The sequence below is a fragment of the Megascapheus bottae genome, chromosome 10, assembly GCF_031878675.1.
Source record: "Megascapheus bottae isolate mThoBot1 chromosome 10, mThoBot2.hap1, whole genome shotgun sequence".
Classification (NCBI taxonomy): Eukaryota; Metazoa; Chordata; class Mammalia; order Rodentia; family Geomyidae; genus Megascapheus; species Megascapheus bottae.
The window spans coordinates 51,700,315-51,714,438 of NC_143518.1; the positions used below are offsets into that span (position 1 = coordinate 51,700,315).

General features: G+C 47.2%; 1 protein-coding gene across 2 annotated transcripts; it reads right to left on the bottom strand.

The window, feature by feature from the left end:
* Positions 1-2,690: 2,690 nt before the first annotated feature.
* Positions 2,691-13,468, bottom strand: Sertad4 (SERTA domain containing 4). Of its 2 annotated transcripts, none has more exons than XM_090339925.1 (4): positions 13,398-13,468; positions 8,293-8,484; positions 6,944-7,059; positions 2,691-4,421 (listed from the first exon to the last, which is right to left on the bottom strand). In XM_090339925.1, exons 2-4 carry the CDS (start codon positions 8,465-8,467, stop codon positions 3,660-3,662), a joined length of 1,053 nt encoding a protein of 350 aa, XP_090196051.1. In that variant the 5' UTR covers positions 8,468-8,484; positions 13,398-13,468; the 3' UTR covers positions 2,691-3,659. The 2 variants fall into 2 exon arrangements, with proteins under 2 accessions (XP_090196051.1, XP_090196050.1); XM_090339924.1 differs by lacking the exon at positions 13,398-13,468 and adding an exon at positions 11,525-11,613.
* Between the last annotated feature and the right edge of the window lie 656 nt (positions 13,469-14,124).

The following is a 14,124-nucleotide window of genomic DNA, read 5'->3' on the forward strand; positions in this document are numbered from 1 at the left end:
ATCTGAGGATGTCAGTCTGGGAAGTCCTCTTCAGCAGACAAATGTGACAGACTCTATATCTCCAATTAGCCAGGAAAAGCCTGACGTGGAGATCTGGCTCAAATGGTAGAGCCCAGCTTTGAGTGGAAAAAGCCAACTGAGAATGGAAAGACCTGAGTTCAAGTTCTAGTACTGGCCCCAAAGGAAAAAGAAAACAGGGCATTTTAGAGCATAAGCATATGACATTGTTGTTCTTTAAAGATACCTTTGCTGGATCATGTTGTTCAACCACCTACCTAACTTTCAGAAGGAAGGACTAGAGACAGAGATGAAGGCTTTGGTTAAGGACATGCAACTACATAAGGGGCAAAATGCTGGCGGCTAGCAGCAGAGTGGAGGGTGTCTGTCTCCACCTCTCCAAGTCCCTCCTATGGAACTCAGGCCATGAATTTAACTTACTGCAAAGGAATATGTTGGTCCCTCTGGTAAAATCTAACTTTCTGTCACATGGGTAGAAATGGCAATGCCACTAGAGGTCTCAAGCTGGAAACAAGCATGATTTTTGTCATTTGGGAGGATATTTCTTTTATTATGCTGGAAACACCATGAAGACAATATAGCTGGCAATAACAGATTTTTATGCTGATGGATCCAAAGGTCTTAACTCAAGCTGTGAGGAGCAATTCTAGTAGGTTCTATCAAACAGAAAAGCGTGAGCTGCAGCTCACCTACTCACCCATGGTGGTATCTGGCTATAATCTCAGCACTCAAGTGACAGAGACAGGGGGGCTGGGAGCTGGAAACCTGCCTGCTTTACACTGTAAGACCTTTTCTCAATAAAACAATCCTTTTCTTTCTTTCCTTCCTTCTTTCTTCCTATTTTTTTTTTAAAGAGAAAATTAACAACTCCATCATGTTCCTGCTTTGGCTATCAAGAATACACGAGATGGCTAGGCCTCTTAAAAATAAAAGAATGAGTCACTTTTTTCATAATTAAATCTCCGTGTAGTATTGTGCTCATCATAAGAATGCTGCAGTTGACAAATGAATTAGCCTCCAAATAGCTTTCCCTTTCCTCAAGTAAAGTTTAGCTCCTAAGAATAACGTTGTATGTGCATTATATAGGCTACTTCTAGTAATAATTGTAGCTGTTCTGTTCATTTACACAGGGGCCATCTTCTTAATTAACAAGACATTTTGTGAGGGACTCACCTCGGGTTCAATACTTACAGTTTCATGCTACAAATGTTTTTCAGAAACTTGACCCAAACAAGCGTCTTTACATTCTTTAAGATAGTTCCTTATTGATTTGCACCTTTTAGGAACATTGTGCTTCTTTTTTTTTTTTTTTTTTGCCAGTACTGGGCTTGAGCTCAGGGCATGAGCACTGTCCTTGGACTTTCTTAAGGCTAGAGCTCTACCACTTGAGCCTCAGCACCACTTCCGACTTTTTTCTATGTATGTGGTGCCGAGGAATCGAACCCGGGTCTTCATGCACGCTAGGCAAGCACTTTAACCACTAGGCCAAACTCCCGGCCCCGGAACATCGTGCTTCTTAAGCAACAGAAATAGAATCTAAACTAAGACTGTTTTTGAAACACTGGCCTCTTGAAGAGTCTTACTTTGAAAATTCCTTTGTAGTCCCTATTCACTAGCTTCTAGATGCTTTGAACATCCTTCCCTACATTCCCCCCCGACCTCAGTAGAGAGAGACTAATGGAAATGAGAAATATAGCTAACATCCATTTAAAATAAAACAGAAAAAACAATGAATTTTGTTCATTTTAATAAATATATATCAAGAAAACCTCACTTTATTACAACACATTCATATACAAGCATCTATCATCTAAATTTTCAACACCAACTGTTTATCAAATATTGAAAATAAAGGACAAAACATTACTAGACTATTTAGCTATAACACAAGAACATGTTTTAAAAATTGGTCCTTGCGGACAATTGTCCAAACGATCCAACTCATACACTGTATGAATGAGACCCATATTTAATATTAATAGCCAGAAGAAGAACAAAGCTTTATCTTGGAGAAACTGGGAAGACTTACCTACTTCCTCCGTTCGGCATTTGGTTCCTGGGAAGTACTGTTGTGAAGACCCAAGTCAATTAGTGATATTGGCAATAGAAAGTAGTTTCGTGGAGGGAGTGATCAGAGCCCCACCCTGAACACTCTTGCAAATGGAGAAGAGCCTTGGCCAAATTCATACAGAGTCACCATTCTACCCCCCCCCCCAAGTCCCATTTCTCCAAAATAACTTTTCAATAACCAAACATCTTTACATTCTTTAAGAGAAAAACCTTATGGATCACCACATCATTTCTTAACATTGTGCTTCTTAATCCACAGCAAAAGTCATATATAAAAAACCACATGCTTTTATAATCTAAACAAGTGAAATGATGCAAAGAACAGATTAAAGGATAATGCATGCCACGGGGTTCGTGAACTTCATTGGACAAGAGAAAACAAAAGCAAAACAAAGCAACCCCAAACCCCAAAAAAACCCCAAACCCCAGCAACAGACTGTTACCACAGAAACTCTCAAGCAGCCAGTGCAGGATTCTAAGCGCTAGTGCTCGCTCTCGCGCTCTCTGGCGCGCTCTCTCGCTCTCTCGCGCTCTCTCTCTCTCTCTCTCTCTCTCTCTCTCTCTCTCTCTCTCTCTCTCTCTCTCTCTTTCTCTCTTCTCTATTGTCTCCTCTAAGCCTTCTTCCCCATGTCAAACCCAAAGCAACTGGGCATAAAAAGAAAAGAATAGAGATGTTGAATCAAAAGTCGAACACAATAGTTCAAAGTTAACAGTTTCCAAACCATACAGATCCACCCTGTGTTTTTTTGTTTTTGTTTGTGTGTATATAATGCGTGTTTTTCTTTTCCTCTTTGTTAAATCCCTGCTATAACTCTGATTTATCCTTAATTTTCACATTGGCAAAAATTAAGAGAAAGTAAGGCACCAAAAATCGCCCTGTATACCACCTCACTAAAAGCGTCATCACCCGTCAGCCACAGCGAAGTCAGGAATTCCCAGGGAATACCCCTCTCCAAGACTGTTGATTGCTTCCCTAAACGGGTGTCTCATTATGTCCCATACTACTTTTCTCTGTCACAGAGAGACTGTCAGATACAAATAATGAACAGCTCCGTGAAGCCATTTCCTCTAGCTCTCTGTCTTCAGTCTTTTATTTAGAAGAAAAATACTGTATCATATTGAAGAAGCAGACCATCTTTTGCTGGTTATATTGATTTGCTTACCAAAGAACCACTTAACTGGCAAATGTATTGAACTTTCTTATCTAGTGACAGGCTTCTTGGGAGACAATTAAAAATATTACAAGGTCACATTATCTCCCAATCTAGTTCTACTGACTTTTTTTTTTTTTTTGGTAAGAAAACTAAGATATACTTTTAAGCATTGCATCAAGCATTGTTTCCTTGGTTTAAAAAACAAAAACAAAAACAAAAATCACCACATTTCTAAGTAGCTCACTGATGCCTACTACAGATGTTCCCTGCAATCTGCTCTCCAGGCATGAAAACGACATGGCATGTTCATGGCATAATTTCATCGGTTGTACAAAACTATAAAATCCATTCAAAATAAAATTTATGGAACTAATTGATCGTGCTGTGCATGCTTCAAAGTTTGGGTAAGAAGATGGCTCATATTTTATTTCCTTTGCTACAGCACAGCTTGTTAGTTGACGAAGGCTCCTTTTTCCTTAAAGATTTTTTCCAAGACTCGCTCACATTGTTTTTTTCATTATATCCAGTCTCAAAGTAATCATAAAATTGGCCTTTGCATTCAAAATCAAGGTCATTTCCCACAGGTTCATGGCTGAGGGGGTCATTATTCCTGTTGGTCTCGTTATTTGCTTTCTCATCATTTAATTTGGCTTTTTCATGGACACCAAGCGACCTGACATTAGTGACAAAGATTTCATTGGCAGGTATCTGGCCATCGCTCTTGTAAATGGGTGCATTGCTTACGTGGAAATCCACCTGGTGGGAACAGCTCGGCAAAGGCAGAGGGGGAGAGGAAGAGGAAGCTGAAGAGGAAGAGGAGGCAGCGGTGGAGGCACTTCCAACACTAGCATTTACAGAGAGGGGCAAATTTAGGTAGTGACCACCGCATTCTTGGTAAAAGCAGCAGGCATGGAACTTCTCGCACTCCTCTTTGGCCACCCTCGGTCGTTTCCGGTAAGGACAGTCTTGGGCCATGAACCACTCTTGGGCGGAGGTGCCGTTGAAAGAACAGGCGGGGAAGCACCAGTTGTTCTGCATGAGGATCTCTCCGTGGATCCTCTTCATCAGGTTGTTGATGAGGACAGATCTTCGGAGGTATATCTCGGGATCATCGATAAACTTAAGCTTTTCTAAGGACATGTAAAGGATGTGGGCTCGCTCCTCAAAAATGGAGATGGTCTGAAAGTAAAAAAAAGGGAAGAGAAAAGCTTAGGAGATGGACAACATTAAAAATCTCACCACTTGGGGCTGGGAGTTTGGCCTAGTGGTAGAGTGCTTGCCTAGCATGCACGAAGACCCGGGTTCAATTCCTCGGTACCACATACATAGAAAAAAGCCGGAAGTGGTGCTGAGGCTCAAGTGGTAGAGCTCTAGCCTTGAGAAAGTCCAAGGACAGTGCTCAGGCCCAGAGCTCAAGCCCAGGACTGGCAAAAAAAAAAAAAAAAAAAAAATCTCTCCACTTGCCTGGCGCCTGTGCTCATACCTGTCATCCTAGCTAATCAGGAGGCTGAGACCTGAGGACTGCAGTTCAAAACAAGCCCTGGCAGGAAAGTTCAAGGAAAGTACATGAGGCTCTTATCTCCAGTTATTCACCAGAAAATCAGAAGTGGAGCTGTGGCTCAAAGTGGCGGAGTGCTATTCTTGAGCAGAAAAGCTCAGGGATAGCACCCAGGCCCCGAGTGCAAGCCCTATGACTGACCCCTACCAAAAAAAGAAAAATCTCACCACTGTATAGTTTATTCTTGTCAGCGTCTGGCTCCTGTTGTTCCTCTCTCTGCCCCGTGGTGGTCTGTTAAGGAGGTTGACTCCGGTGCCACAGATGCTCCCCCACCCTGTCCTGGCACAGTGGTGTGGCCAAGAATCAGAGAATTTTCAAGGCAGAGTGCTGTCAGTACTGGAGCTTGAACTCAGGGCCTGAGTGCTGTCCCTTAGCTTTCGCAGTCCAGGGTAGTGTGGATGGCTTGGAACTACAATGGGAGCTCATCCTGCTGAGTAGCTAGGATTCAAGGCATGAGTCACCAGCTCCTAGCTTATGGGTACTTTTTAAAAATGTGTGTGCAAGAAAATATGCATGCACTCATGCACTGCAGAGCAATCACCACTTTTTAAGAGATGCCAAGATTTAGGTCCTAATGGGTGTGCTTCCAAGTGTGGTCTAGCCATTAAGGAACATGAGATTTGGCTTTCGGATCACTCCTCTTTGTCCTCTGAAGTTCATACATGCAATTATACTTGCTTAAGAAAGGACAATAATAATTAACGAGGCTCGGACTCAGACAGGATCTGTCAGCTGAAGGACCAAAGAAGACTTTCTTTTGGAGCTAGGCAGGAGAGAAAGGATGCAGAGAAGATTGTGAGAAGACTCACTCCTGTCCTGTCTGACACCCACACTGGGTGATAGTTGGTGCAAACCCACTAGCAACTAGAAGAAGACTACAGCCACCACACAGAGCAACAGAATAAACTGCTGTGTGTGGCTCACCCAAGTAATTAAAAACAAAAAGAAGAGCACCAAAACTCATGGCATAGCCTGAGGAGCTATGAATTCAACCAGACCAACCAAAGGCAGGGACAGAAACCACACACGCAAGGAGGTCAGTACTTGACAACATACATTGCTGTCTCTATATGAACAGGAGCAAAAACAACATATAAAAGGATGAGGATGGGGTCTAGGGGCAAGATGAGGCAAGCAGGGCCCCTCTTTCTCTGTCAGGCAACCATGGCTGGGATATACCTTCCTTGATAAAACCAGCAGGGTTTTGAAAAAGGCTACAAATATGTATACATATATATGCATATATATTATATATACAAATATATATGCACATATATACACAAATGTAAGTAATATTTCAAAACCTTACATGTTGAGTTCACCATCCTATTCACTTTCCCCATTGTATTATTTACTTATTTATTTTTATTTGTTTTTTGCCAGTCCTGGGGCTTGAACTCAGAGTCTGGGTACTTTCCTTGAGCCTCTTCAAGGCTAGCACTCTACCACTTGAGCCACTGCACCACTTCCAGATTTTTCTATGGGTGTGGTACCCAGGAATTGAACTCAGGGTTTCATGCATGTTAGGCAAGCACTCCACCACTAGGCCACACCCCAGGCCCTCCCCTCAGTATTATTTTCTTACTATATAGCCCCCCCAGCCCCCCACAAAAAGTGAGCTCTGGTCTCTTCCTGAGAAAGAATTTAGTTTCTAAAAACTGAGCCCATGGAATAGATATAAAAAGAAGTACATGTTTGCAATGCATGCGGTTTGTCAAGGGATGGTGAGCCTGGCACTAATAGGTGGGTGAATGGGGCACACACAGAAGTAAGTAGCCTTGGCCAAGTAAGATCTCAGACTGGGGAGAGAATGGCAGGAGAGAACCAGAGCATTTCCTACACGTGAATGCACCGAGTAACCAGAGTCCTCCATGCAACTTAAATCAAAAATACAAAAGAACTCCATGGCACTCTATAATTTTGTTATTTCTGGGTGGAGGATCTCTTTTGGACTCTCTCTTCAAGTACTCATGAAAAATAATACAGGATGGGAAAAAAAGTGACAACCATTCATGAGGCCCTCCGGAGAAGTGGTTCATTTTCATTGCTTGGGTGGAACAATTTAATTTCTGGAAGTAGATCAAGCAACTGTTACTAAATAGCTTAAACTCTTTATAAAAATAATGACTTAAAAAAAACATACTTTATGGCTACAGCTGCTGAGTGGTGGATGGAAATCCTCTTCTTCCACATATTTCCTCTTAAAGTATGAGATCTTGGATGTTGTTAGAGGATTTGAAATTCCCCTGTAATGGGATCCTGTGGTAATAAATCAGATATGACAAATGACATGCGGTTTGCCAGAGGTTCTCCAAACAAAATACTTTCATTTCCGTTCCTTCTAGAAGATAGTTGGCTCTATCTTTGTGTGTACATGTGCTGATTAAAAATAAACATTTCTCTTTAATAGTTGCTATCACATGGAATCCTGTGAGCCAGAGCAGGCAAGACTTCTCAGCAATTCATTGGAAAAAAACAATGACATCTTTCTGCATTTACTTAAATAATCAGACTCAATTCTATGCTCATGCAAAATCCCAAAACGGGAAGAGTGGAGCAACTGTGAAATAATATCAGTCCTTCGAATTGTTTCATTACTTAAGGCACTTACCACCACGGTTTAAATATATACATCTTTATTTAGAACCACTGGTAATCAAACTACTTTCTGTGTTATTGGCTCTAGCTTAGTAAACAAATGGTGATCTGCACACTGGAGTTATGACATTTCTTCTTTTAAAATATAAATTTTGTAACCCTTCTATTAATTACAATAAAAATATATTTAAAAATATATAAATTTAAATATTTAAAATTTAAATTTGGAGGTAATTAAACTTCTTTTCACTCTTAAAAATTGGAACATGTCAACCATAAATAAAGTGGGGTTTATTTTTTTTAGACTACAAATTGCTCTTAATCCCCCCCCCCTCTTTTTGGCACAAGAGTTCCCTGAATCTTGCTTTATATTTTAGTTTCTTTAAAGAAATACACACACACACACACACACACACACACACACACACACACACACACACATATATGTCAGTTGTCTCTGTTCTATAAAGAGAAGAGACACCTGGCTGTGGCCCCTCTGCAGATCATTTCATGGCATCTTCATGGGATAAAGGTTTCACTGTGAGCACAGGAGGCCTGTGCAGCTTAGAAAACCACATAGTTCCCTAGGATTAAAAAACAAAACAAAAAAAAAACCAGAACAAAACACCAGAGTCCACACTCTGACTTTCAATAGTTGGATTGGTTCTGTTAGAAACACAGCCCCATGACTTTCAGGCCACCCGCAGCCCTGGGAGCCGCAGGTTGGAATGTAATTTAAATACCACTTCTGGTCCTCTCCCAGGAGCCAGGGCTGCCTTAGGATGACTGTACAGACAGCCCTGAAGCATTAATAGCTCTCGGCTCAGAAGGGCGCCTGAAATACCACCTCCCCACCAGTGTGGCCACAGAGAGCAGAAGGGTCTAGAGCTATACCTGCCAGTGGGGGGCCGGCTCCCCGGTCTCCCTGCAGAGGAGCCTGTGCCGGCCCTGGAGGGCTGGGGCCTCGGTAGCTGTCAGCCTCCCATAGTGTTTGGTACCCCGTAATTTCGGCAGCGCCTTCTGAGACAATGGGCTCGCAGAATCTATTCATGGACAGAACCAGAGTCATCTCTGACAGCCTCAGATCTGTGGGAAAAAAAAAGAAAAGGAAAATAGCTCTGATCAAGAGCTAGCCAGGGGCTGGCCTTGACATTTTCATCTGTTGGCTTTGGGAAACTTTGACTTCCAGGTCCTCCCCTTCACCCTGAACCATCTGACCTCCCCCTGTTCCCCCTCCCTCCCAGAAAACCTGAGCAAACTCTGGCTGCTGTTAGCTCAGCCTCTGTGTTCCGTAATCTGCATTTCAGGGGCGGATCTTTAAAACCCCACTCCTTATTGTTCTCACATTCCCCTCAGCCCTCTTCAGAAGGCAAAGCAGCTGTCTGCTTTGCCTTCTAAACACATTTTTCCTCCTGACCTTCCCGGCAGAAAATGTACCACTAAAAGGCAAGGCCAAAAACCCTTGCTCTTCTTTTCTATTAATAAGGCAAAATCAATTTTCTAGTCAATCCCCTGGGAGTCTCCTTTGATGAAATCCACTAATCAATCAAATCAAAAGGGCGGGGGAGGCAGCAATCTCCACCTTAATCCCAACTGATGCTCTGAGGTTCAGTCTGCTGCTGTCCCCGTCTCTACAACACGCTGGGGCTCCCTCCACTTTCTCCTCCCAGAGGGAAGCAGACACACACTTGGTAGTTGTTTCCACCAGCCCAGATCGGCCTGAACTGGATCTGCCTCCAGTCAAAACACTGCTAGATGAAGACAGAAAATTGGCTCCAGTTTCCAGCCGTGAGTTGCAGTCCCACAGGAGCCAAGCACAACATCAACCAAGCAGGCAGAATATTAAACAGGAGCCAGGGCTCTGGGGCCAGAGGCAGCCAACAACTCTTTAAACTGCAAAGCCCAGACGCAGGCAGGAACTTTCCAAGAGGCCACACATCACTGCCCTTCTCTCCAGTTCACACCCTTCCCTTGGGTCTGCAGGGAGATGAGATGTCTCTGCAGTACTGCTGCCTGCCTCTCCTTCCCCCTACCCCCTTAGGTGATGAAGATGCTGCCAAAAGGGATAAATATTTTCAGTTGGTCCTTCATGAGGGTCAAGGCAGGGTCAAGGGCAAGTGTGAGGGAGAAGAGTCTGCTATCAAGGCAAAAAACCAAACCTGGCACTGGTGGTTTACTAGCTACTCAGAAAATCTGAGGATGGCAGTTGAAACCAACCAGGACAGGAAAGTCTGTGAGACTCTTATCTCCAATTAACCACCAAAAGCACCAGTTTTAAGCAAAAAAAAAAAAAAAAGGACAGCAACCGGACCCTGAGTTCAAGCCCAGGACCACATACACACACACACACACACACACACACACTCTCTCTCTCTTTCTCTCTCTCTCAGCAAAAAGACCCACAGACCAGAGGTGACAGCAGTGGTAACAGTTAGCCTTGCTAACTGCCTATTCCTTGTGGAGACTCAAGTCTCCACTTTCACTTTGCGGTTTGAAGAACTGTCACGGATGTGATGCCAGGCTTGCTTTCTGAAGATTGTCTTTCAAAAATACACTAAGAGTCTAGTTTGCTCTTTCTTTTCCAAATTCTATGGCATGTAATGTTATGGAGAAAGGATGATTGTATCTTTGTCTTGGAGGAAACCATTATTCTCTCCCAGCTATGCAAAGGTCTGTTTCCAAGTAAAAGGAGGCAAAGGCTCAGGGAAAGGGGGAATGGCCTCATTAAAGAGATAAAGTCCTTCTGGTGAGCAGAGCTCCTGGCAGCAAAGGCTCTTTCCTTTGCCTTCTCTCTGCCCTCTCAGCTTCAGTTCCAATACCACCGAAGGGAGGAAGAGACATCTAACCATATTGCAAGGAAGGGGCGGGGAGTGAGTGTTTTAGCTAATTCTTATCATGAAATGGTGAGATACGACATTGACATTTCTTTTTCTCTTTGAATCTTCAGTTAAAAAAAATCACTTGCAGACATCCCTGTCTAGCATCCCTCAAATTTTGTATCCAAGCAAGGTATCAGAGCTCATGATACTTTATTCCCAAGAAGACTCCTGGGAAATGGCCCAATCTTTCAACCTATTCTAGGAGACAATCACATTGGGAAATGATATTGCCAAGAGCAAATCATAGCTTTTTTTAAAAAAAAATTAGAAATCAGAAGTCTTTGATTGAAGACAACAATATTTCCCAGCTTTAAGTTTACAACTCACTTTGATGGTGAATTCTGTGAAAATCGAGAACTTTTATTATATGTACAGGTTGACAAAGCCAGGCCCCTTAGAAAAAAAGGCATTTGCAGGTCTCTAGTCACAATTACCTTTGCTTAATAGGACATTAAGGAGCCTTGTGCTGTTGTATGTTAGTCAGAGGTTGTTTATATTTTAATGACTTGGGGGGAGTGGCCTTGCTGGTTGTTAAGAATTTCAGTGTTTCTATTTGTTAGTATTGTTTCTAGCATATAAAATGCCATCATTACGCATTGGAACTTGAAAGGTGGCATCTGTAGTTTTTATATTAGTTGTTTCTTTGGTTTACAACATCTAATTTCAGTAAGCTATTCACCCCCCCTCCTTCTTTCTTTTTTGAATCGGAAACTGTTACACACAAAACCCTAAAAGAGAAAGGCTGAGTTTCTGCAAGTGATTTATGTAAGCCTGAATAAAACATGAATGAACTAGGATTATTTGGGAGTGAAAGGAGGAGATTTTGCAACTGAGTCTTCCTAGTCTATTTAAACTACTCTGGGATGTTAATAAATGAAGAAGCCAAGTTTAATGTTGAAGAAACACTGGACTGTACAGCACTGAACACTCAATGTTTAATGTGCATCTTTATTTGTAGTCTATGTAGGGAGCCAAACTCAGTATTCTCTGCGTGTGATTTACATTACAATCCTGCTATGGTATTCAGAGATTCAAGTCTACAAATTTACATGCTGTTAATATTAAATATAGGCACTACTCTCTCTCTCTTTCTCTCTCTCTCTCTCTCTCTCACACACACACATATATAAATGTATACGTATACACATACATTTTTCTTCCTTAGCATCTGAATTGAGTGAATTCAAAAGGAGCTGCTAAAGTGTGCTTGTCTGCACATTGGTCAAAATAAGGAAGTCTTAACCTACTATGTTCAGGCTCCTGTGTCTTTTGTCCTGCAAGTGGATACAGTAGAGCAGGGATCTCTCAAGGGTCCTTGGAAGGCTGAAGGCTGGACCTCAAGGCATGCATGTGTATGTAATTTGATTTTTTGCAGATGAGTTGGGCTTGCTCTTCCCGTGGAACCATTATGATGCTAACAGTTGCGGTTGACCCCAGGTAAACGTAACTACAGACTCAGTAGCACCTTGACTTCAGCCCCGGGTCATGGGTTTTTCGGCCTCCCTCCTACCTGTCATTGGCAGTTAGAGAACATCTTCAGAGCATTAGAGCAGTCAGGAAACGATTCCAAGCCTGGAAAGCAACTGGCATTTCCAAAGCAGCTCAGGTGCCCTGGAACGTTGCACCCACCCCATGGAATGAAGCCCCTCACTCGACACGGTCCCTACAAGCGCTCAACAACCTGTCTGTAGGTGGTGGTAGAAGGGGCAAGCCTTCTAAAAAGACAAGGTGTGGCTTTCCTGCAGGTCCCTGTCGTCCACCTGCCTGCCGGGTCCAGAGGCTGTGGCCTCCGGCGAGGCCCAGGGCTCGAGGCTGGGTCTCTGAGCATGGGGGGGAGGTGGGGGTGGGGGAGGGCTCCTGAGAATAGAGGGGTTCCAGAATGAAGCCCGGGTGCTGGCGGCCTCTTCCAGGCCAGGTCGAAGGGGGGAAGTGGGGGGGAGGGGGAGCTGAGGCTGGAGGGGCCCAGCCGTCGCCGGCAGGCGGCTCCCGGCAGGTCGCGCAGCCCTCCCCCAGGGGTTCCCGCCGAGCCCCTTCCTGGCCGGTGGGCAGCGCGAGTCCAGCCGGTGGCCGCAGGGGAAAGTAAACAACCCAAGTACGCGGGAACAAAGGCAAGTCGAATTCCAAGGTGCCGGAGCCCCGCGCCTCTCGCCGAGGCTAAGTGCGTCCTTACGCTTCCCGCTTCCCTCCTGCCTTTCTTCTTCTCTTTCTCTCTCCCTTTCGATCGAAAGAAACCAAGTTTCCTTCTAAGGGAAATAAACGCCAAAGGTAGGATTCCCAGGGGATGACTCAGGGCGGCTGGCGAGGTCCGGGCGACGCTGGCCGGCGGGGTCCGGGTCCGTCCCCCTCCCTCCTCCTCCCTCCCGCGGCCCGGAGCCCCGCACCCGGGCCGCGACGCCGGCGGCCGCGGTCCGACCCTCGGGAAAGTTGCTGGGGCTGGGAGGGGGGTGGCGGGGGACGGGACGCGGAGGCGCGGACGCGGCGGGCAGCGGCCTCGGCCCGCGGGGAGGTGAGCTGAGGACAGGCGAGCCGCCGCCGCCGCCGCCGCCGCCCGCCGCGCGGCTCCGCAGCCCGGGAGGAGGGCGCGGGGGCGGAGGTGGCGGGGACGGGAGGTGTCAGCTCCCGCAGCGGTTCTTTTTTTTCTGGAGATCGCGCGCTCCTGACATCCGTAACCCCTCCCTCCCCACCTGCCAACGCGGCGGCGTCCGGCCCGGGGGTGTCCTCCACACCCCCCTCCCCAGCCGAGCTCCGGACCAGGGGCCGAGCCGCCCCCAGAGCCCCGGGGTCTCCCCCGAGCAGCTGTCCCCAGCCCCGGCGTGGTTCCTGCACGCGGGCGGGAGCCGGGGCGGCCCGGGGAGACCAAGGCTCCCACCCGGTGGAAGGGAGCCACGGTGGTCGCCAGCCCCCGGAGGAGCCCGCGTCCCCCCGCCGGGGTGGGGGCCCGTCCCGCTCCGGCCGCACTCGGACCGATCGCGGACCTCGGTGGCGGCCCCGGCGTTGGGGGACGCGCGGGAGGCCGCGTGGCGCGGGTGCGCGAGCGCGCGCGCGGGCAGGAGCCCCCCGGAGACCCGGCCTCGCCCTCCGCCCGCCCTCCCCGCAGCCCGCGCCCGGCCCGGCTCTTACCGCGGGGGTCAGCGGGGAGGCGGCGGCCGCCGCGCAGGGGCTGCCGCGGGTCGGCGGTGCGCTCGGCGCCAGCCCGGCCGCCCGGAGCGCGCTCGTGCGGGTCGCGATCCCGGCCCCGCGGCCCGGTCGGCGGTGGCCGCAGACGCGCGCGGCGGGCGAGGGTCCCGGCAGGTCCCGCCGCCGCGACCCGGGCGCTGCGCCGCCGTCGCCGCAGACGGTTATGGAAATGAGCGGCGGTGTCTAGCGAGCGGCGTGCGAAACCCGTCAATCCTGTTTGCCATTTCCCCGTGGATTTCCGAGGAGAGGTTCTGCAGGATGCCCCCGGGGCGAGGGGGGGAACACGACGAGCGCCCGCCCTCCTCTCCCTCCCTCCCTCCCTCCCAGCGCTCCTCGGGCTGCACACGGGGCGCCTTCCCCTCACCCCCACCCCAGCCCGCCCCCTGCCTCCTTCCCTCCTTCCCGCCCTCCCTCCTCCGTCTCCTCCCCTCCCCACCCCTCCCCTTCCCGCCCGGTGCCCGGGGACACGCGGGCTCCGCTCCAGCCCGCAGCCCAGACCCCACGCGCTCTCGGGTTCCCGCCCTCGCCCTGGGGGCTCGGCTCCAGCCCACTCATGTATTCACTCCGCAGCCTTCTGAGATGTCTCTCCTTTAAATAAGAAACATTTCTTATTTAGTTTTGTTGTTGTGTGTGCGTGTGATTTGAAAAAAAAAAAATCTGTGCCTTTCCC